This window comes from Alligator sinensis, unplaced genomic scaffold, assembly GCF_000455745.1.
Source record: "Alligator sinensis unplaced genomic scaffold, ASM45574v1 scaffold215_3, whole genome shotgun sequence".
In the NCBI taxonomy this organism is placed as follows: Eukaryota; Metazoa; Chordata; order Crocodylia; family Alligatoridae; genus Alligator; species Alligator sinensis.
Window position 1 is genome coordinate 548,201 of NW_005842175.1, and position 23,543 is coordinate 571,743.

Here is a 23,543-nt window from a genome sequence, read left to right on the forward strand (position 1 = left end):
TACACTCCCAACCCACAACATATGTGCAGGCAGGTCGGGGGTCATTATCTCATGAAGCTTGTGCCTGTGCTCAGAGGGTGCTAATTAGTGAGAAGAGGGCTAATTAGATTAGAAATTAAGTGTTCCATTTGCCTTTCCCTTTTTTCTTTTAATTGGGCAGATGGTAACTTCGGAGTCATGAGATGAACACCAACTAAAGGGCAAATTCGGTGCCTAAAACCCCTGGATATAGGGTAAAGACACACACACGCACCCCCCCCCCCCCCCCCCCCCCCCCCGTGAAACACCTTTACCCACTGGTGGGCTGAATAAGATGTTCCTTTCCCATATTCCTTCCTCGTACAGGCACTGCACCTCTGGGGCCCTCATGCTCTGCTGGCTTCAGGGAATTTAGTCTCCACCTCTAGGCAGGCCTCATTTACTTTCCCATCACACACACACACACTTCCCTCAATATGGGACCCTTGCTCCAGGTCCCTGAATGGTCCCTCTCTGACTAGAAGCCCCAGTTGCACTAAGTCCCATAGGTGCCAGCAGTGCAAAGAGGCCTCAAGGTGGATGGAAATTGCCTTGCTTCTGGCTGGAGCAGAGCAGCCTGGCCTCTGCACGGAACAGAGAGGTGAGTTAGGTGATAGGCAGCCCATCTCCCTGCATGAGGTCTTCCTGTGCTAGGAGGGCTCTGACTCATCTAGAGCAGCCCAATCTGGAGATGGTTCAGTTCTCTTCTCCCACTCACTCCCCTGTGGCTGGCAGAGGCTAGGGTGGGAACCCTAGGGGCTAGTACTCTTCATGGTTGTGTGGGAGACCTTTGTCTATCATTCCCCAGCATGCTCTAGGTTAGAGACAAGGGGGGCACTAGCAGGTGAGGAAAGGAAGCAGCACTTGGTACTGTTCGGCAGTGCTTTCCCTGAGTGGCTGTGTCCATGGCAATGGAGTGGGGAATAGATGTTATCGGGGGCGGGGGTCTCACAGCTCTGGCAGGATTGTGGTGGAGAGAGGCAAAGCAATTTCCAGCAGTGATCTGGGAGCTGGCTTCCAGCTGGGGCAGAGTTTGTTTTCACTCGCAGATGTTGAGTGCTCTGGGAAGCTGCCTATCACTAGTCCAAGCCAACACACTGCTTGCAGGTGCTGAAAGATTTAAAGAGAGTGCTGTGAGACCATCTTTCTGGGCTGGTGTGTGAGTGAACTAGTCCATGGCTCAGGAGAGCCAATAGCTTGTGTGAGAGCCATTGGCACCTGCTAGAGAGAGGAAATCCCTGTGCTGGCTATGTATATGGGGGAGGGCAGTTGTGCTTCAGAGCCTTAAGCGTGAGTCCTGGGACACCCCCTGTGCCTGTGAATAAAATGAGTGATGATGTCCTGGATGGGTTAATGGCCAGAAGAAGAAATCTCAGGGGACAGAGATGTGGTGGTGCATGGCCATAGTGGGGTGCACTTCCAATCAGTGTTCCTGAGTGCGCGTGCTCTGCTTGTGCAGACGTATGTGTAGCCTGCATGCACGTTCCTCGCGGTGGCAGCATGCGAGTCTGTGTTTGCATGGGTGTCTGTGTTTGTGTTGCTGGGGGGGTGTTCATCTGCTTGTGACTCCAGCCCCACTCCCTTTGTCATCTCCCTGCTCTTTGCCACTCTGCACCGCTCCCCTCCAAACAAACAACCAAACAAATAAACAAGTGAGAACCCAAACCCCCTATTACCGCCCCATTGCAGATGAAGTCTTGTTTGGAATTCATTGTTCGTGTTGCCAAGGCAACAGAAAGCCAGAGAGTAAATCAAAATATGCTCTCCAGCACTTAACACCCCCATGCTGGAATGTAATAATGGCAGTGGAGAAATCTGGTTCACTTCCGCCCCTCCCCCCCATAACTCCAAGTCAGCAGAGACCCCCGGAAACCATAATGTGCATGCTACAACCTCCAGCTGACTGAAAGCAGATAATTAGGTTAGGGGAAAACATCTCTGCTGCTGCAGCAAGGAAAAGCATCACCCCTATTCTATGCCTTAGCTGCACAAGGAGGGGCCGCGGCTCTCAGGAGGGGGCTTTAGGCCTAGCAAACCCAACTCAGTGTTTAACAGAAGTAAAACCATGATCCGAGCTCACCTGGCTTCTAACAAGGTTTGGCTGAGCTGTGTCATGGGGGTGCTGGGCAGTTAAAATCAGGCTTAGGACTGGTGTTCTTGCCTACCAGGCCTCAGTTTGGAGTTGGTAGGGATGCAGCTTTTGAGACATGCAAGGAAAGTCGGGCCATCCATATGAAAGGGCCGAGACTCCCTTTTGGCTGAGCACATTTGAATGCTGGGATAATTGCCAATCTCTAGTTGACGCCTAAGGGTCCCTCTAAGTCTGTTAACTCCTTGGGAGTAATACACAACTGCCTGGTAAGAACTCCAGGGGCAGCCCTATAGGGTGGGAAGAACCTGAATTGGATTCCTGTGCCCCTGGGAATGGACTTCTGGGGTAGTCCCTGAATGGTGGGGAAGAATCAGCACTGGAATTACTGTGCTGGCTCTTCATTATAACTGAATTTGGGTGGTTTTCTGGGGCCTGTAGCACCCTGGGGCCAGCCTCACTCCCCAGTCCCCCTTTTTGATATTCTGTTGTACTCCAAACACCTGTCTCTTTCCCCAGCGATGGCCGGCAGTCACTTCGTGAAGAACCTCAGTGTGTTCTTTGGATGGATTCCCCAGGGAATGGGATGCTGAGCCTCCCCCATGACTGCTAATGTATAAATACAGTGTCTCAGCATGGCAGTGTGATAGTAGTAGCTGGGGCTGTTAACCCTTTGTCTGCTAGAGACCAGCCCCAGTGAAAACCTGTCTTCCCTGGGTGATAATGGTTGTGAAACAGAAAGATGATTGGTATGATTTTTCCTGACTCTGGGCACACCTGGTTATCAGTGTGGCTGAGTGGATCACAGGTTACTTCACACCCTGGGGGTGGGGAGGAGACAGGAGTGGTCTGTTAAAAAGGCAAAGAGACCATTTGATAATTTAGCACTGGAGCACAGCAGCTGTGTAAAAATATACATATATCACAAGCCTTAATTAACACAAGCAAAGGGGGGAAAAAAAGGCGACTTTTTAAAGGTTTCACAGAGACTATAAACCAGCGGCAAGGGGAAAAAAAAAGTAATGCATGCAAATTAATGGCATAAATTTAGGGTTACTTAACTTCACAAATGTTAACAAGCTCATAAAAAAATAAGTTATTCTTTCCCAGCTTCCTGTCGTTGTTTGTTTCGCTCTTTTCTTCTTTTCTATTTGTTGAAAAGATTATGCTTCCACTGTGTCTTCCTAAAATAATCCTGATTACTTCTCTTCCTTTTGGCCTCTCCCTCATCCATCCATCTGTCTGTCTGTCTTTCTCTCCTTTTCTCTTTCCTTCATGCCTTTCATCATAATATTTATAGATAGATACTGTAGTGTCTAATTACTAACTGTTTCTATCCCTTTCTTTTTCCCTTTCTCTCTTTCTCTCTGTTGTTGGGCCTCATTCTCTCTGTAACACTTACTGGACCTCTAGCCTGGTGATGCTATATGCAAGAGCATATTAAGTGGTCACCAACTGAACAGGCACACTTGTTTATCAAACACTCCAAGTGTTGTCTGTTGCTCTAGAGCAGTGGATCCCAACCTTTTTTTGCTGCAACCCAAAATTGGCCACCAACTGGACATCCTGACCTGGTGCCATGGGGGCTGCTGGGAGTGGAGTGCGGTGGCAGTGGCCTGAGGGCGTGGGCAGGGGAGCCACCATTGCCACCTTTGTGCATGGTAGCCCTGCCCTGCCCGCCCGCTGCTCCCAGGCCACACGCATGAGTACGCGTGTGTGCAGGCCCTATGTGACCCTACTGAGGATCCCCTATGACCCTGATTTGGGTCTCGCCCTGAGGTTGGGAACCAATGCTCTAGAGCACTCGGAGATAAATATGGATTAATAAATAAATAAATACATGGAAGCCATGGACTAACATCCATGCTGTGATCTCAGTCCCTCATTCTATGTCTAAGCCTCTAACCCCAAGAAACCATGGTTAATAAAGGAGGGACCAGGATGTTGTGAGCCCTTGCCCTATTTTTTAGGTGTCTGCCTCCTGCATGTTTACCACTCAGGTGACGATTCAAATTGAGAGCTTAAAAAGAACTCCAGAGAATCCTGCCAAGCCCATCTAACTGGAAGGGGGCACTCACTCTTGTTTTAGTTCTTCCAAAGCCAGTGGGAGAATGCCAACCTGCATTGGCCATCGATAGTGGGTAAATATCACTCCCTCCGCCTCAGTGCCAGCACCTTAGGAGAGGAAAGAGAATCTCATTTGTACTTGTAAAGTTCAGCCAAGTTGCTTATGGAATTGGGGGTAGATAACAAGCAAGGAGATATAATCTTTAATGGGGATCCATCATTTGGCTACATCTACAACCATATTATTGCCCACCCCAGTGGTAATCACAGCAAATAGCTCCTGAACACCATGGCTGAGGTGCTTCAGCACCACGGACAGCAGTGCCACACCAGAATTTTCCTCTCCAATAGCCTAGCCAGTATTTTTAGAAGACCATAAGAAATAAGGGAAGTCAGTGTTTTATTGAGTGAAGGGACCAGGGGAAAAAGAAGGTGAAATTAAAGGCTGGAGCTTCTGGGCAGCAATAAAAAGGAAACTGTAAACTTTTAAGAGCGAGAAAAAGATATTGTTTGTGGGTGGATAACTAAATGGCAAGAAAAAACAGAGACAGAGAGAATCTGTTGTGTTTGGAGGATGTGGGAAGACTCAGCACAGATGTTTAGAGAGAATCAATTGGGCCCCTGAATGATGTTCTGCCCATGTTCAAAGTTAGGCATGTGCTTAAGTGCTATGCTGAACTGAGGCCTAAGTGGATTAAAAGAGATCAGGAATAATGAATTACTTTTCCAGAGTCCCCGCTCAATGCCCAGATTGACATAAGGGGTGGTCCCACTGAGTTAAGTCACAACTCTTTCCAGGGAGAGAATGACTAAGGGTGACTCAAAACTTTAGAAGCTGGCCTTTAGAAAGCCAGGGGAGTGGTAAGGAATGAATGGGAAATAGGGTATATAATGGTGAATAAAGAGCATGGTAGAGGATGAGGACAGTGGGCAGGAAGTGCAATAAGGAACATACACATGTGCTGAATGGTGAACAAGGCCTTTTATGAGGGCTGTACGGAGAGGAAGAATCATATAGTTACGCCTCTGAACTATAACTCAGAGGCTCTAGGCTGATTCCTTGGTCATCCATAGACACCATGCAAGTTATTTCATCTCTCTGTGCTGCTGTAAAATGTAGATAATGACCCTTCTCTTGTCTTGCTTGTCTGCTCAGATTGCAAGTTCTTTGCAGTAGGGACTGGTTCTTTCTATGAGTTTGTAAACTGCCTGGCACAATGGGGCCATGATCATATTTGAGACTTCTGGTCACTACTATTTATAATATATACAGTAAGGAATACATAAAATTAGATAAAAAGGAATACAGAGTTGAGGAAGGTCAGAGCAGTGATGTAAGCCAGTGCTACATTTGGGAACTGCTTTTATCCAAATCCCTTGAATTTTTGGCAGCCTGGATAAATTGTTTTGAGATTGACCCATATCTCTAAAAAGGAATGTATTAATATATAAACCACTATTACTATTATTATTGTCTTATTTTATTCTTGATTTATTTTACATGGATCATCTATACTTGAATGGCTGTTGAAGGAAATATAGTGCAATGAGTTAGACAGATATTATTGCAGATAGAGGAAATGAATAAACATGTGTTTCAAAGAATGAAGAGAATTCTAAATGTCAGCAAAGGGGAGGTGTGAGTCATTGGTTGGGAAATACTATTATTGGGTAAGTAAGTAGGACTATATAAGCACGAAGATGGGGGTATTGCTAAAGAGGAGGAAGATTAACAAATAAAGGGAGCATTTGGCTAAGTAACACTGAATGAATGAGGAGATATGCAGTATATGGCATTATGTACAAGAATGGGTCTGAAAGTTGGGGAATAATGCAGGAAATGGGTGACAAAAAATGAAAAAAGTAGTACTGTGTTTACTTGAACATAGGACAACCCTCCCCCAATATTTAGATTCTATATATGGAAAATGTATACATTTGTTATAATTTTCCAAACATGGTATCTAATTTTTAGAGGTTTGCCTTGAATTTTGTCCCCCCCTTATACTGCTATATCAGGGGAAATAAATCTGGGTGGGGGGGGTGTCAGGTAGCCCTCTTGCTCTGTGAGGGACAAATTTGAAAACACTGATCTGAAAAAACCCATACCCATAGTAATTTGTATATAAGGAAATTATTATAGGTACCCATAGATTTAATTAATCCAGAATTTCATAGATTTCATAGACATTTGGGCTGGAAGGGACCCTGGAGGATCATCGAGTCTAGCCCCCTGCCCCAGGGGCAGGAAGTCAGCAGGGATCATAGAATCCCAGCAAGACAAGCATCCAAGGCATTCAAAGTGGGTGCTCGAACCGCCCCATGGCTCTCAGCCTCTCATCATAAGGTCTGTTTTCCTGACCTCTGATCATGTGTGTGGCTCTCCTCTGCACCCTCTCAAGCTTCTCCACATCCTTTTTGAATTGTCGAGCCCAAAACTGGACGCAGTACTCCAGCTGCGGCCTCACCAAGGCCGAGTACAACAGGAGAATGACATTCTGGGATTTGCTTGAGAAGCATCTGTGGGTGCAAGCCAGCATTTTGCTCGCTTTACTAGCTGCAGCATCGCATTGAAGGCTCATGTTCATCTTGTGGTCAATCACACACATGGAATTGATGCAGTTTACCTCTTCTGAAACTGCTGCAAGTTTTAGGATGGGTACTCCATAAACACACTTTTATGCACATTTTTGTACCTAATTATAGAGAGTACAAGCTTTTTAAAAAATTTTGTTTCCAAGGACAGATTGGTTCCGAATTAAGTTCCAAATTGCAACTGGGTGAGCTAAATTGTTGAAGTTGGTGTGGCGCTGCCGCCAGCACATGCCCTACTTCTCAGACTTTACCAGATACTCCCAAATCCATGGGAGGCATCCTACCTGCAAGCCCCAAGCCTGGAGGCCATGGCGTTCAGATGCCCCCTAGTCTTGTTTGCCCCTAGCCAAAATGCTGAAGGAGCAAGCTAGAGGGAAAGCCTGAGAGTAATCACCCATCACCATAAATTCTGTAGCTGAGATCCTTGCATTTGGAGGCATTTGTCGACTCTTGCAAGGGTCAGGCTGTCTGCAGTGCAAGGAGATACCATGAGGTCATTTTCAGCCCAGGTGGTTTTACTTACTTGGCAGGGGAGATACCCTTCTTCCTGGCCTTGAATGGCTTGGTGTAGTTGAGGGTGGAGACCTGTCCATTACATACAGGCAGCGTCCCCTCTGTGAGAGTCTGCTGTAGCCTTCCAGTGGGAGGATCTTGGCTACACAATTTATGGTGATGGGGGATTGCTCCCAGGTTTTCCCTCTAGCTTGCTTCTATGGCCCATTGGCTAGGGGCAAGAGAGACTAGGGAGCATTTGAACTCCAAGGTTTCTGGGCTTGGGGCTTGCATGTAGGATGCCTGTCACGGATTTGGGAGTATCTGAAGCCCCAGACTGAAGAGTTGGGAGGTATGATACTTGTCAGTGATAGCACCACACAGATTTGAATGATTAAGCTCTGCTCAGTTGATAGAATTCAGAACTGATTTGATGAATTTGGCCTGAGACCCGAAATTAAAAAAAAAAAAAAAATTGTGGTAGGTTCCCATCAGTATGTTTGCCCCATATGGGCCATATGTGTTATAGTCATGCTCAGTGTTGGCTACATTTAATCAACTTCATAGTTGGCTTCCCTTACTGAGCATGTGCTGCTTTTGGCAGCTTTTTAATGATAGACAGTGTACTTAGTGAGATGTCTCTTGTATACTAATGTAAGACAAGGGGCTTTTCCCCACCGTGCTGATTGGCGAAATAACCCCTCATCTTATACTTGAGTAAATATGGTAATATAGTGTAGAGAATATATTCTTTATGTAAAATATATATATAGGAGAAAAATATATAGAGTGAGGTGGATCATTATCTCAAAATTAGTAAATATAACTGATAGCTTGTTGAAAGGCTACTTAAATTTGATATCATGATGGAGAGAATGCGTGAAAATAATTTCTTCTTAGAAGAGGTTGTCTAAAAGAATGAGTTGGAGCTGTGTTGATTAGAGGAGAGGAGTGGATGAATGATCTGGGGCTGTGAGAGCTGGACAGGAGTGTAAGATATGCATATTGAGGCAGTGTTGAATAAAGGTTGAGTGGAATGGAGTGGAGTGGAGGAACGAGTTGAGGCTGTATTGACTAAGTGTGTAGTGGTGTGAGTGATACAATCCTGTATTGAGTGAAGGTAGAAAGGAATGAATATGTGACTTGGGGCTGTGTTGAGTAGGGATGCAATTGAGTGAATAAGCCAAGATGGGGTTGTGTTGAGTAGAGATGGAGTGGAGTGACAGAGTGGGACTTGTGCAGGAATGGAGTGGAGTGAGATGGGGCTGTGTGGAGTAGAGGTGAAACAAAGTGACTGAGTTGTGGTGGTGCCAAGTTGGACAGAGAGGTGTTGCTTAGTTCATGAAGCTCACTTTTGATAGGTTGTCAAACTCATGTGGCCTCCTGGACTGGATCCAGATGATAGGTCTCCTTATGGACAGGAGCTGGATCCACCTCTGGTAGGAGGGTGAGTGGACGTGGGGTGAGTGGGGGTTAACATAGCTGATGTTGGCTCTGCTGCTGCAACATGACTCCAACAGGGCTCCATACCCTGGAATTCAGCAGACCCTATCCACACTCACCCCACCCTTGAATTCCTGGCTTTTCTGGCAGCCCGGAAGGCCATATGTTTGAAGTTGCTGCCATAAATTAAGGAGCAGCATAGTGAGGGATTTTGTGTGGGTATAGAGGGGATCAGGTATAGAGTGAGGGGATCTTAGAGCTGGTCAGACATTTTCCATTGAACCTCCTGATTTTTTTAATCTTAAAACATTTTGTTCAAATCACCTTCATTTCAATGAGCTGGTCCTGAACCCAGGGCAGGTCCTGGTAGAACCCTTCCTGGATTTTAGTGAGACTGCCCCAGAACTGGGGAGGCTCAGACCTGTAGATTCACTACCCCACAGCAGATTTCCCCAAGTAAGGATCCTGCCTGGTAAGATCAACACTACAGTGTCAGTTTCAGCGAGCAGCTACAGGTTTGGTAAGCTTCTAGCTCAAGGGCAATTTAACCAACTTTTGGTTTCAATCCAAGTCGGGATGAACCTAAATTTCAAACAAAATAAATGAAATTTCCTGCAAAGTGGAAGCTGTGCTTTTTGGCCAGCTCTAGTTGATTTAGTTGATAGAAAGATAGATGTAGGTGGATAATGGTTGAGGTGGGTGTTAAGTGGCAGAGCTACTGAGCGAGTGAGAGGAAGGTATAGAATGTGTTGGTGCTAGTACCCATTCAGCAAGGGGTAGTGTGAGTCAGGGGCAACTGCTGAGTCAGTGGGTGGGAGGTGCAACTGGAATGGGGTAAGCACAGGTCAATCAGTGAAGCAAACACTTTCACATCTCTTGGTGACAGCAGGATTCAGCTGCTCAAGTCATTCTTTCCAGATCTATATACTGAGCAAGGGCAATTCCATAAGGTGCTTTTCCCAAGTATGCAGGCTTTCTTGTGTGCCCATCACCATGGGACCAGGCCACCGCTGGTGCATATGTTTTGGCCATGTTTACATTCCTGTGCATAATGACTGTCTCCTGTGGAAGGAAGATAGTAAAAGAAAAAAGGAAGAATGAAAAAAGCTGACAAAGGCAAAGTGCCCACGAAGCCTGTCTAACCCCAAAGAAATAAGAGTAATGAGAAAAAAGGGTGAGAGAAGGAAGAAAAAAAAAATAACGAGGCAAAGAGAGAGAGAGAGAGAAATATTCTAGAGATGAAAAGAAATTACCATACGCCAGGATCCTGTTATTCAACCTAATTTTCAAAGGACTGCAGCTGTCGCGCTGAGATAATCTGTTAATTATAACAGTCATTGTGTTTTGGCAATGGAAGAAAAAAAAACGCAGGCTCTAAAGCAAGGCGAGGTTGTGGTGGGGAGAGAGGGAGGCAGTGCTGTGTCAAAACGCATGTCAGGTGTGAGCTCACTCAGTGTGGGTGGGTAGGGGACTCCTCTGAAGTTGCGCCTTGCTGCTGCTGCTGCTGCCCAGGTGTTGAGGATGGAAGGGGAAGAGAGATTACAGCCTTTCCTTCAGGAGTAGCCTAAGTCAGGGCTGTCCAACTTCTACACCCCTAGGGGCCACATAGTCTGGGAGCTGTACCAGTGGGGGCTGCATGCTGTGTGCGCCTCACCAGGCACAGATTCTCCCCAGCACACAGTACAACCTCTCTCCTCCCCCACTGCACACACACAACCCCAGTCCTGTCCCCTGGCACAACCCTGAACTCACCCTCAGCTCCCTGCACTGCCCCACCACATGGGGCAAATTCAGGAGGCAGCAGCTAGAGGAGTGAATGTGGGGGGACCTTGACACTACAGCTCCTATTGTAGCCGGAGAGATGGGGGGAGCAGTGAGAGTGGTGAGAGCCTAAGGGCTGGCTGTATATCTTGTGGCCTATGGGCTACCAGTTGGACAGCCCTGGCCTAGGTTAAAAGAAATGGTGGCTGTTGCCTGTAAATTGAGCCCAGTAATCTTGGGATCATCAAGGGATTCCTTGATGTTGATTCGAGCCAGCTGTCAGCTCAAGACGTCATAGAGAATTAGGGCTGGAAGGGACCTCCAGAGGTCATCTAGTTCAACCCCCTGCCTGAGGCAGGATCATCCCTCTCCAAACCATCCCATATGAATCATAATCTAAACTCTACATAAGACTGCTATCAACCCTGACACAACATAGACCTAACACCCTAACCTGCCACAGGTAAAGCAGGAAAACCATGGCAGCTAATGTCCTGCTTCTATAAAATGTTGTCAATATATGCTTAAGAGGTCCTGGGTAGAGGGCCACACTCCCTGCTACAGAGGAAGGCAAAAAACCCACAGTCCATACCAGTCTGACCATAGGTTAAAATTCCTTCCTGACCCCAAATATGGTTATCAGCCTGACCATGAGCAGAGGGGCAAGACCCTTTAACCAGGAACCCCTGGCTTTGGTCCCAGCAAGAGCACTGGCACAGCCCAGTCACAGGGATGCAGCCATCACCCAATGCCTGTGGGAAGACTTAAAAACAACTTGGCACACGTAACAGAAAAGAGGGGGTGGGGATAACCAACAAAACCCAGAAGCATGGGAAATACCCAGAGTAGAACATAGGCATACCTATGCCTAGTCATCCCTGGCCACTGGCTGTCCAACCTCTTCCTGAACACAACTTATGTAGGCAGTCTGTTCCACTGTCTCATTGTTCTAACAATGAAGAAGTTTTTCCTTCAACTTTGCTGCAGCTTCCAGCCACTGGTCCATGTCCTCCTCTCTGTAGCAAGAGGGAAAAGGTGCTTTCTTTCTTCTTTATGGCAGCCCTGCAAGTATTTGAAGACTGATATCATGTCCCCTCTTAAGCGCCTTTTCTGCAAGCTGAACATGCCTAGCTCTTTCAGGCTCTTCTCATATGACTTGCCTTCCAAGCCCTTGATCATCTTTGTTGCCTGCCCCTGATGCCTCTCTAACTTCTCCATGTCCTTTTAAGAATGTGGAGCCCAGGACTGCACACAGTACTCTAGGAAATGAGGCCTGACCAGTGCCAAGTAGAGTGGCACTATCACCTCCTATCTTGCACCTAATGGTTCTTTTGGTCTGTGCTTTAGGATGGGAAATCATGGGTTCCATCCTAGTCAGTTGGGTTACAAAAGGAAGTAGGGGAGGCCATTTGAGTGAGGAGTCTCACAGCTGAGGTGGAAGGGAGGGACATGTACTAGGTAGTACAAACTTTTGGGGGATCATATCTCCCCATAGCAGCCAACCCTGTAGTTAGTGGGAGTGATGAATGGGTTCTGGAGTTGACGTCCTGCTCTGGAAGGAGTAGCAGGTGAGACTGGTGATGGTGCAGCTGTTCCTTTTAATTGGGAGTAAGTCTTTTGGGGGTTTCCCTCTCCATGAGAGCAACAAAGGGCATACAAACACAAGTGGGGGTATCTAGCAATGGCTTTGCTGCCACTGACTGAATAGAATGAAGAATGAAGGGATGATATCTGTGCTGCTGGGCCTGTGCCCAGCATGGCACATGGGTGGCACTGTGCTGGTAGGGGCTATACCCGGCATGGCACTAGTTGGCACTGTGCTACTAGAGCAGAGGTGGGCAAAATGTGGCCCGCGGGCCAAATGCGGCCTGCCAGCCCATTCTATCTGGCCCACGGGGTCCCTAAAAAATTTAGAAAATTAATATTTATCTGCCCCTGGCTGCCTGTCATGTGGCCCTCGATGTCTTGCCAAAACTTAGTATGTGGATCTTCACCCAAAATGATTGCCCGCCTTTGTACTAGAGGGTCTACCCTGACCAGCTTAGGGTTGGGACCTTGCTTAGAGCATGTTTGCTGCCTTAGCCTCTCCCTCATGGCAGGTCAGAGTGCTGTAATGAAGGAACTGCTGAGTCCGCATTCTGGGCCAAGTCAGCATCACACTGGCATTGGCAGTATTTGGGGCATGCTTAATTTCCTGGTACGTAATCCACCAACCTGAAAGGATGTTGGGTTTTCTCAAAGTGCCGTCCCATGTGTCTTGGGTATATGCTGTTTCCTGGTCCTTCTGGCCAGCTCAGGAAGGGTCAGTATATGAAAAGATGACAGCCTTACAAAGACTGAAACAGGAGAGCAGGGATAGCTGCTGCTGGTAAATGGGCGAAGCAGGGAACACCCAGCTTTGGTCCTGACAGGCAGGGGCCTGACCACGCTGTGCTTCAGCTTACCCAGCAACAGCCACAGGACTCCAGCTGTGCACACTTCACAGGCTATTCCTCCCCCCCACAGCGAGCACTCCCACCCGGTTCCCTATACAGGTACACCCTCCAGCCAGCACTCCCACCCCCTTCCTTATAGTGACACCTTCACAGCCAGCGCTTCTACCCCATTCCCTACAGCAACAACTCCACAGTTAGCGTGCCCACCTCACTCCCTACAGTGGCTCCCCTGCAGCTAGTGCTCCCTCTCCTTTTCTCCAGCAACACCCCCACAGTCAACACTCCCACCCCCTTCCCTACCCTCAACTCCCTACAGTGGTTCCCTTGCAGCTAGTGCTCCCTCCCTTTCCTCCAGCAACACCCCCCCCACAGCCAACAGTCCCACCCTGTTTCCTGCAGTGACGCCCTCACAGTCAGTGCTCCTGCCACACTCCCTACAGTGACACCCCCACAGCTAGTATTCCCTCCCCTTCCCTCTAGCAACATCCCCACAGCCTTTCTTCCCCTCCCCCCTACTCCCCTCTTTTCCCTCTGGCAACTCCCTTAAAGCCAGCTACGCTGCCTCCTGCTGCCTGAGCTGGTGGGATGGCACAGAGGAGAGAGCTGCATGCCAAGCGCTCCCTCCCGTTTGGAGGGAGAGTGACGCACACAGCTTTATTGCTGATAACTGTTTTTATGGAACCTGTAATCTCCTGTCTCCTGATCCCTCCTCTCCTCATGCCTGCCTTCCCCCTCCCTGCTGGCAGCTGCCGCGGGCGCTCCGGGTGGAGCCCCGTCAATGCAAATCCCCCTTAATCTTTCATAATGATATTAATATTAAAAGTCACTGTTTCACTGTGCGAAACAAAGGTGGCTCTCGCAGGCCTGCTGGCAGAACGGCTGGCACATGAAAGACCTTTCTTTCTGCGCCAATCACTTGATTCACCCTTCTAAAGCTCCGCACTCAGCGTTGTGCTCCCGAGCCACTACGGTTATCTCTCTGGAGCATCCCTGCTGTCTTTCATCCCAGGCAACAAATTAGAGGACGCTGCTGTGGCAGGGGGCTTATTTGCGTTGTGCTTCACCTTCACATAGAGTTATCTTTTGCCTGATAAGGTGTGATTTGGCTGGTCTTCCTGTGATTACCATCCAAGGAGGTCTTACTTCAAGCCAAGGGGATGCCTGTGGATAAGAGCGAGGCTGAGTTTGACCCCTGAACGCAGGCCTTTTCTATATAAGCATTGGGAAGCCCTTGTGTCATAGCTTTCTTACAGCTGTGCCCATCTCTATACTTCCAACTAATTCAGGCACTGGGTTTCCATGCAGCAGTGCCCTCTCAGGGTTAGCCAAGACTTGGATGCTGTGAACTTTCTCAGGGCAGGGCTGTGTGAGTGCATTCAGCCACCATGAACTTCTTCACGGTGGTGCCTTGTCATTGCCACCTGGAATTCAGGCATGGTGAGCTTTCTCACAGCAATGCCGCATCAATGCTAGCTAGAATTCTGGTGCTGCAAGGTTGCTCGCAGAAATACCAGCTGATACTTAAGTTGTGGGGCTTTCCTGGTACCAGTGCCCTGCTTATGGCATCTGAGACCTCAACACTAGGAGGCTGCCCCTCAAGAGCTCCACTTTAGCATCAACTTGGACTCCTACATTGTGAAATTCCTTATCCAGCATTGCTTTCAACACCAGTGACAAGACTGCTATAGCATAAGCATCCAAGCAAGGATATCTTCCCTTTGCCCTTTCAAGACCTCTACAATTTGAGCTGCTGCATAGCCCTGCCACATTGACTGGACTGAAGGTCAAGGGGCTTCCTTCTTGCAGGGCCCATTCTGTTTTTTTCTCCCACAAAACGATGCCCCCCTGAGTGCACAGCCACAGGTTCCAGCTTACTTGCAGTGCCAGCTTTACCCCATGCCATTGGGGCAGCTCAGCCTCATTGCAACTGTGCCCTCAAAGGAACTCCCCCAGCTCAGTCACCCAGCCGGTACCAGCTGGGCGCCCTGCACTGTGGATGTCCTCATAGCAGTGCCCTGTCTGGGTGAGCTGGGGGTTAGACAGCAGCAGCTCTCTGGCACTCTGTGGTACCCTGGGGAAGAGGCCAGCAGTGATTTCAGTCAGCTGTGTATATGCCAGCACAGCAATGTGTGTTGACTGTGGGGGTGTTGCCAGAGGAAAGGGGAGGGAGCAGTAGCTGCAGGGGAGCCACTGTAGGGAGTGAGGTGGGCACACTAACTGTGGGGGTGTCACTGTAGGGAACAGGGCAGGAGTGCTGACTGTGAAGGTATCACTACAGGAACAGGTGAAACAAGTGTGGTGGCCTCAACCAGTGGGTCACGGGCAAGGGATCCTGGAGGCAGCATCGTTTTTTGCCTGCACACGGGTACAGTGCTGACTTACAGTACTTGGAACTCAAATCACAAGCATGGGAAGAGGCTGAACAAATCCTGGTGGGACACAGAACTGTTGGGGGATGGAAGTGTCACCCCAGGCCTGGGGAGAGCAGAAAAGTGGCATAAGCTGGAAGCCATGCTGGCCTTTTGTGTACAGAAACTGTTGCGTTTGTGCCCAGTGGCCAGCCCAGGGCAGGCAAGTGTCTAGCACCAAGCAGTCATCTGGACAGAGCTGGCAGGGAGGAAGGGAGAGAAGGAGACTTGGCCTCGCCTCTGAGTTTCCCCACAGGAGCAAGGAACGTCCTTCAGGTTTTTAAATTATAAATTTCTAATGGGGAGGCTCTTAGCGCCATTTAGGTGCTGAGAGATTAAGTGGCTGCTGTCTAAAGCACTAGGCTCATGGGGCTGGGGAGGGGGGAGGATGGAGAACAGGATGCCAGCAACACAGGCCCGAGCTCCTGTGATGCTTGGTAGCAACTTGTTCACCTACCAACTCACCAAGCCTTTGCTTTACACCTTGAAGCACCTTGATGCATTGAACCCTGCTCCCTGATGCCTCCTGAGACTGTCTCAGGGATCAAGTCACCAGTGTGACCGATCTGATTCACTGGCCCTCTGCTCCCTTCCAGCCCTTTCAGGGCTGTCTTTCACACCTCGTGCTCAGGGGCATTCCCTGAAGAGCATACAATAGGGGAAATGGCTCTGGCATCCTCTCACAGCTCACTGTAGGGGGCAGGCCAGGACATGGCAGAGCGCTACCACCTGCCCTCTGGTTCTTTGTTGCTGTTACATGCCCACGGAGACAGCTGAAAGCTAAGTGTAATTTATAGCAGCCCTGAGGCTGCTCTTGGTTGAGTTAAAGGCCATGGAAACTTAAAGCCAGGCCCAGAACATGGAGAATACACAAGTGGTGTAAAGCCAGACACCTTTGCCCTCTCATCCTTGATGCCTGCAGTGAGATAAGACTCCTGGGAGGGAACCAACCCCTGCCTCAAATCCCTGCTCTGGAGGGGGGTCCCCTCATTCTCTGTTCCCTCCAAATTAAACTCCCAGAGGCCCCCCACCCTTCTTACCTGTATTTCCCCTGCCTTTCCTCTTTCTCTACCCCAGGCAGGAGAGGCTGTGCTCATTTTCCCCCCACACCTCCCATCCTGCTTCTCCAGCCTTGCCTTGCTGTGTCTTCTGAGGAGTGAAGGAAAGGAGCGTGGCCAAGTGTGGTGTCAGCACCTTCCCGGCCAACAGCAAGGACAGTGTGTTGTTTCCTCGCCTTGTTGGACTCATCTCCTGGCTGATTTATCCTCGGGTTCGGTTGCGGCAGCTGGGGGAGGGGATGATACGAGTCCCCCTGCTCTCCCCCCATCCCACACCTTTGTGAGGGCTGGTGCCTCAGCTGGGAGGCAGGAAAAGGATCTTGGGAGGCTCCCACAGGCCTCCACAATGCAGGGAAAGCTTTGCTCATGGGACAGTCACCCCAGGGATACGGAGAGGGCTGTGGTGATTCTTGCTCTGGGAATGTGCTGACTGGCTGTTTTGCTGGCCTGGAAACCTCGGTCTGTGAATGAGCCAAAGCACAGACTGGAGGTGCGGGGTGGGGGAAGACAGCTCCCTCCCTGCTTGTGCTTCCCTCCCTACCCCACAATCCTTAGCTTGCTGTCCCCACCCATGCATTGTGGGGCTGCACAGGGACTCCGTGTGACTGAGGGGAGGACACCGGGATCACACACACTGGCTAGTCTTCCCTGCCCCCACCCCCATTATAGGCAGCTCCATCTCATGGTCCCTTCCCCACACCAGAAGCCGAGCTCCCTTCAGGCCCGATTGGCCAGTCCTGCTGCTGATCAGTCCCTCCAGGTGCTGACCTAAGGGAACTGCCTGCATGGGCAGGTGCCGCCCAGCTGGTGCCGCGATGGCACAGCTGGACCTGAGAGTGGGGAACTCTGGGTTGTCCTTGGCACTGCCTCCTACCCTAGAGCAGGGCCTGATGACTCCAGCCCGGTGTTCGGAGTTTGCTCTGCTGTGGTTGACAGCAAGGAATTCAGTAGGACAAAGCCAGGAGCCATGCACCAGGACTCTGTGGGGTCAGGGGAGAGTTTATCATGAGGTTGAGGAGGGGATGGCACAGGGGGTGCCTGGGCAAGGGGGAGCTGCCAAACCAAATGGTAACAAAACATAGGGGCTCCTGCTAGAGAAATCCAGCGTGAATTTTTCCACTTCTCCCCAGGGCTGCATCTACCCTCCATGCCAAGGGTATAGGGATCCCACGAAGGGTCTGCGGGTAAGAGGGAAGGATGCGTTGCTCTGCTAGTGCTACATAAGTGAGGTGTTTGCTGCTGCAGTTCCCTGATGCTCACAAAGCTGGTTGGCTGGAAGAGGTAGGGCCAAGGTCCAAGGGTACATCAGGGATGGTTGGAAAAACATGTGAAGGGAGAGAAATGGCCTGGTGAGAAGGGGTGGAGGAAGGCAGAAATGGCACAGCCATGCCCTTATAGGGAGATACCCTGAGGAAGGGGCTGAGAGGGCCAGCTCCAATAGGAGATCTGGGAAAGGACAGGTACAAATCATCTGTGTCACATCAAGGGCCAGCAGAGACGCCTTCTCTGAATAGAGGGGAGCATGCAGAGTCAGGATGTTATTTATCATTAGATTAAGAAGTGAAGCAATAGACCTTGGAAACTGCTGCCTTCTGAATCAGCACCGTCCCCAGTCAGCACAAACCCATGCCTCAGCCAGCAGCCCCAGACCATCACATGACAGGAACAGGTGAAACAAGTCTGGTGGCCTCAGCCAGTAGGTCACTGGCAAAGGGTCATCTCCCCTCTCAGCTGGATCCAGTGCTCCTCTCTGCTCAACCTTGCCATTCACCATCTTGGCTTTCCTTTTGGGATTAGATTATTGAATATTTAAGTGTCTCTCTCCAACACCATCTCTGATCCCTTAATCCAACTGCCTTAGTAATTCCACAAACCCAAATCAGCTCAGATCTCTCCACAGATGTAAGCCTTGTTCCTCAAGGTTTTTCTTCCCCCGCCCCTTCTCTCTTTCTTCATTATTATTTATGTCCTTCAGGTCTCTGCATTAGAAATTGGTTTGACTTTAACAGCAAAGGTATAGCAATATCTTTTGTGAGCATCTCTGAAAAATGAAAGGAGGGGGAGACAGGATTCATAATCTGAAGTAACTGAGTAGCCTTTTACTTTAATGTTTTACAGCTGCCCCCAACACACACTTCTCCAGCTGGAGAATGGAACTGGCTCCTTAGCATCAGCAGGGGACACTCTTCCAAAGTCAAGGCTTCCCTAACAGCCTGGTGTGGGAGGGGGCAGTAGGAATGGGGACGTGTCAGCAGTGGGTTTCTCCCCAGGTAGTGGTTCAGGATTCACTGGAAGATAGGTAGCCAGGGGCCAGAGAGCAGAGAATCGAAATGTCCCCTTGGCACCAGCTGGGGTTCCCTCTCAGGAGTGGGGTGTGTTAACTGCCTCCAGGAAGAGTGGGCTTTGGGTGGAGAATGTTCCCTGGCATCAGTCGGGGGTGTTGCTCTGTAGGTCAGGAGGCAGCAGTTATACGGTGGAGACCCTGGGCCTAAAAGCATGTGGAGGGTGGAAATGTCTCCTTGGTGCCAGTAGGAGTGCTGTCCCTTTGTCTTGATGCCATGGCCACTCCAGGCGGCAGATGAACTTTCATTGTCACCTCATGCAAGCTGGATGGACTTTTTCCCCCGCCTGGGGCAGGAGGCTCCCTGGTCTTACAACATGTGCTTCCATCTGAAAACTCGGGTGCATGCCTGCCCTATCATGGTAGCTAGGTTTTGCCAGAGGACCCTGACCAACACTTTGCTTACCCACTTCAGCATGTGAACACAATCCCTATGCTCTTCTCTGGGCACCTGACACTTGTGGCTGCCTCTTCCCAACTCCAGCCACCCCGCTCCGAGCTGGGTTCCCCCAGTCCACAGTATCGCATCTGCACTGCCCTGGCATGCGCCGCGAGGTGGGAATCATTTTCAGAGCAGGAGTGGTTACACAACCAATGAATTATTTATCTTCCTGCATCAAGTTTTTAAAAAAAGAAAGCCTGAGTGCATTGTGTTGGGGCTCTTCTTTGTTTGTTCTCAGCATGTGTCTGCCTCCGCGCAATTGCCTTCCTTTACATGGGCAGCTGAAAATCCTCAGGTTCATGTTGCCTTGGGTTTTGCCATTATTTTTCTGTTTGGTTTTTGTTTCATTTGTGCTCTGGAGTTTCCAGCTGACTGTACTACACTCCTTCCCCTGACTTTTTCCCAGTCTCCCCCTCAACTCCATCCCAACCTGTCTCCCAGGGTCCCCCCCCATGGCTGATACAAGATTGAGTTGCAAGTGTTCCCTTTGCAAAGGCTTGGCAATGTAGCAGGCAATGTCACTCCTTCCTCTCCACTCCTTTCCACCCCTTCCTTCCAGCCCACAACACACTGTTCTGCTTCTCCATGTCCCTGCAAAGCTAGGGAACCTAGCTGTCTTTTCTCATATTTCAAAGACCCCCTAATTGAGACTTCGTCTTGTCTCTTGTGTGTTCCTTTTCCAGATTCCAATGACAGATGGATCTCTCACTCTTTCCTGGGCTCACTCGCTCTCTGTATTGTTTTTTTTCGACGTGTTTGATCTGAAGTTCTGAAGCATCTCAGAGGGGACCCAGGAGAGGACGAGGCGCGTGGATGGTGTGAGCGGCAGGAGAGGCAGCTCTACCTTGTTCTTCCAAGTCACATTGCGGTGTTGTGGGGAGGAAGGTGTGGAGGAGCCATTCCTTCCATCAAGATTTGTTGGTGGTGGCTAAATTTTGTTTTATTTGAAAAGACAGCACAACATTTTTTTCCTTCCCCATTTGGACCTTTTCTGGTAGATTGGGGGAGGCAGGAAGAAGTGGATTTTGCTGTCCGCACTCTGCGCCTTGTGTTGGTGCAGAGGGAAACAAAAATGTGGGTGATAGCACCAGATAGAACTGGGGTGTCTGTGTCCTCCTATCGCTAAGCACCAAGCACTCAGGCCCTCTCCTCCCTTCACTTTATTCTCTGGCATCTTGGTTTCTTCTTGCCTGTAGTGGACGTTGCATCCAACCATGCCGTGCCTGGGATTGTGGGTGTCTGCTTTGCTCTGTGTGTTTGTCCCTGGCATGGTGCATGGTGACTGCTGGCTGATCGAGGGGGACAAGGGTTACGTGTGGCTGGCCATCTGCAGCCAGAACCAGCCCCCTTACGAGACAATCCCCCAGCACATCAACAGCACGGTGCATGACCTGCGTCTGAATGAGAACAAGCTCAAGGTGGTGCTGTACTCCTCCCTCAACCGCTTTGGGAACCTGACTGACCTGAATCTGACCAAGAACGAGATCTCCTACATTGAGGACGGGGCCTTCATGGGTCAGTCCAACCTGCAGGTCCTGCAGCTGGGCTACAACAAGCTCACCAACCTGACGGAGGGCATGTTGCGTGGTATGGCCCGGCTTCAGTTCCTCTTTGTGCAGCACAACCTGATTGAGCTGGTCACTCCCACTGCCTTCTCGGAGTGTCCCAGCCTGATCAGCATTGACCTGTCTTCTAACCGGCTCAGCCGGCTGGAAGGGAACACCTTCACCAGCCTGAGCAACCTTATGGTGTGTGAGCTGGCTGGCAATCCCTTCAACTGTGACTGCAGCCTCTACAGCTTTCTCAACTGGCTGGTGGTCTTCAACAACGTCACAAAGAACTATGACCGACTGCAATGCGAGACCCCGCGGGAGTTCGCTGGCTACCCACTCCTGGTGCCTCGACCCCACCACAACCGCAATGCCATCACCATATTCCAGTCCATGTGCCGGGGCGGCACAATTCCCTCTCTCTCAAGAGTCAACCCCACCCCCTACACGCCTGACTCCCAGAGAGACCTGGATGAGTCCTCAGGGTTCAACCATGGGGACTTCCTGTCAGTGGAACCCCCAGCTTCTTCTACCACTGACTCCTCCTTCAATCCCAGCATCAAGGTCCACCATGTGACCATCACCTCAGCCACCTTGTTGGTGACCATCCCCTCGCCCTACAGCAAGTTGTACGTTCTGACGCAATATAATAACAGCTATGTTGCTGATGTCAGGACCCTGAAATTCAAGAAGGAGTATGTCGTCCTCAAAGATCTGAAGACCCACACAGACTACACTTTCTGCGTGGCCTCCATCCGCAACTCCAAGCGCTACAACCACACCTGTGTGTCCTTTACTACCAGGAGCAAGGGGAGGGAGGATCCCATTCCCAATACCTCTACCACCACTCACTACATCATGACCATCCTGGGCTGCCTCTTTGGGATGGTCATTGTCCTGGGAGTGGTCTACTACTGCCTGAGGAAGCGGAGGATGCAGGAGGAGAAGCAGAAGTCCCTCAATGTGAAGAAGACCATTCTGGAGATGCGTTATGGCTCAGACATTGACACCAGCTCCATTGTCCACCCTTCACAGAAGCTGGGTGAGCCACCAGTCATTCCCATCTCACGGATGTCCTCCATCCCTTCCATGATTGGAGAGAAGATGCCCCCATCCAAGTCAATGGATGCTGGGATGGAAACCCCAAAGGTCACTACCAAAGGCAACTACATTGAGGTGCGAACAGGTGGTGGGGATGGGCTGGAGAGAACTCAGCGAGATGATGACCTGCGGGAACTTGACAATGGCCAGGGCTCAGCAGCTGAGGTCTCCACCATTGCCAAGGAAGTGGACAAGGTCAACCAAATCATCAACAACTGCATTGATGCCCTCAAGCTGGACACAGCCTCCTTCCTGGGAGGAGGGGGTGGCGTTGATTCAGACATGGCATTCGAGTGTCAGTCCATCCCCACCAGCTCCTCCGGCGGGCTGGAGCGGCCCAGCTTCCTCTCACCGCCCTACAAGGAGAGCTCCCACCACCCCCTGCAGCGCCAGCTGAGTGCAGATGCTGCAGTGGCCAGGAAAACCTGCAGTGTCTCATCCAGTGGCTCCATCAAGAGCGCCAAGGTCTTCAGCCTGGATGTGCCCGATCACCCACCGCTGAGCAAGTCAGACTCAAAATACATTGAGAAAGGCAGCCCACTCAACAGCCCCCTGGATCGTCTTCCCCTGGTGTCCCCAGGTGCCATCCACCACTTGGAGGTAAAACCTTCTTACCACTGCAGTGAACATCGGCACTCCTTCCCAGCCCTTTACTATGAGGAGAGCGCAGACACCCTGAGCCAGCGGGTGTCCTTCCTTAAGCCGCTCTCCCGTTCCAAGCGGGACTCCACGTACTCTCAGCTCTCCCCCAGACACTACTTCTCAGGCTACTCCTCCAGCCCTGAGTATTCATCAGAGAGCACTCACAAGATTTGGGAGCGTTTCCGGCCTTACAAGAAGCACCACCGGGAGGAAGTTTATATGGCGGCCGGCCACGCCCTGCGGAAGAAAGTCCAGTTTGCCAAGGATGAGGATCTGCACGACATCCTGGATTACTGGAAAGGCGTCTCCGCTCAGCAGAAGTTGTGACTCTGTCTTTACAAGGAAAAATAAAAAGGACTCCCCAACAACCACAAGAAAGAACCACTTGACTGTGAATCAAAGAACCAACAAATGCTCCCGACAAAAATGAACCGAAAACCATTTCTTAAAAGTTTACAAAAAACAAACAAACTCCACCCCCAACTGAAATGAATTGTTTCTACTGTGTTACGGGGACCATTGTTACTGCTGCAGGTGGTTGGGAGGAGCTGCCTGCTTTGACACTGTGGTAATGTCGCCATGCGTTGGGGTTAGCTGCGGTCCAGGACATGGAGGGGCAAGAGGGATAAGCAGTGAGGAGAGCAGGGAAGGATGCTAACTAGGTGTAGACTAAAACACTAACCATTACTTTTCTGTTCCTATTGCTCCTTTGTTCCAGAATAGTTTCATTTTAGGGGGGGAATCCTGACTGCTCCCCAAAAGGGGTAATGGCGATTCCTACCCCTATCCCCCAGGCATTCCCATCAAGAGGAAATTGGGGATGTCCCCATCCCGCTCAGGATGGCAGTCCAAGTCACTGGAAGCTAAATTGTTTTTTTTACAGGGGCAATGTTGTGAAGACCTGCCCCAGTCTTGTGGGGTTTGTACAGAAACCAGAGTGTAAGAGGAGGATCTCTCCTCATGTCCTCTGTCCCCCCACACTCTGTCAAGATTCCCTAGGTTGGAGTCAGGCTTTGTGGCTGGTGGCTGCATCAGCCTCTAATCTTCCTTGGGGTACATGGCCCAGGGAACTCCTTTCCCCCTACCTTTGATTCATGTAGG

At 50.0% G+C, this 23,543-nt stretch overlaps 1 protein-coding gene across 1 annotated transcript in view; it reads left to right on the forward strand.

Moving 5' to 3' along the window:
• The window catches only part of ELFN2 (extracellular leucine rich repeat and fibronectin type III domain containing 2), a 44,672-nt gene extending 21,150 nt beyond the window's left edge, over positions 1-23,522 (forward strand). The window contains exon 2 of the mRNA XM_006025964.3: positions 19,833-23,522. Within this exon, the coding sequence (XP_006026026.1) occupies positions 20,364-22,769 (2,406 nt within the window). The 5' untranslated portion in view covers positions 19,833-20,363 and the 3' untranslated portion in view covers positions 22,770-23,522. The remainder of the gene's footprint in view (positions 1-19,832) is intronic.
• The last annotated feature ends 21 nt before the right edge of the window (positions 23,523-23,543 follow it).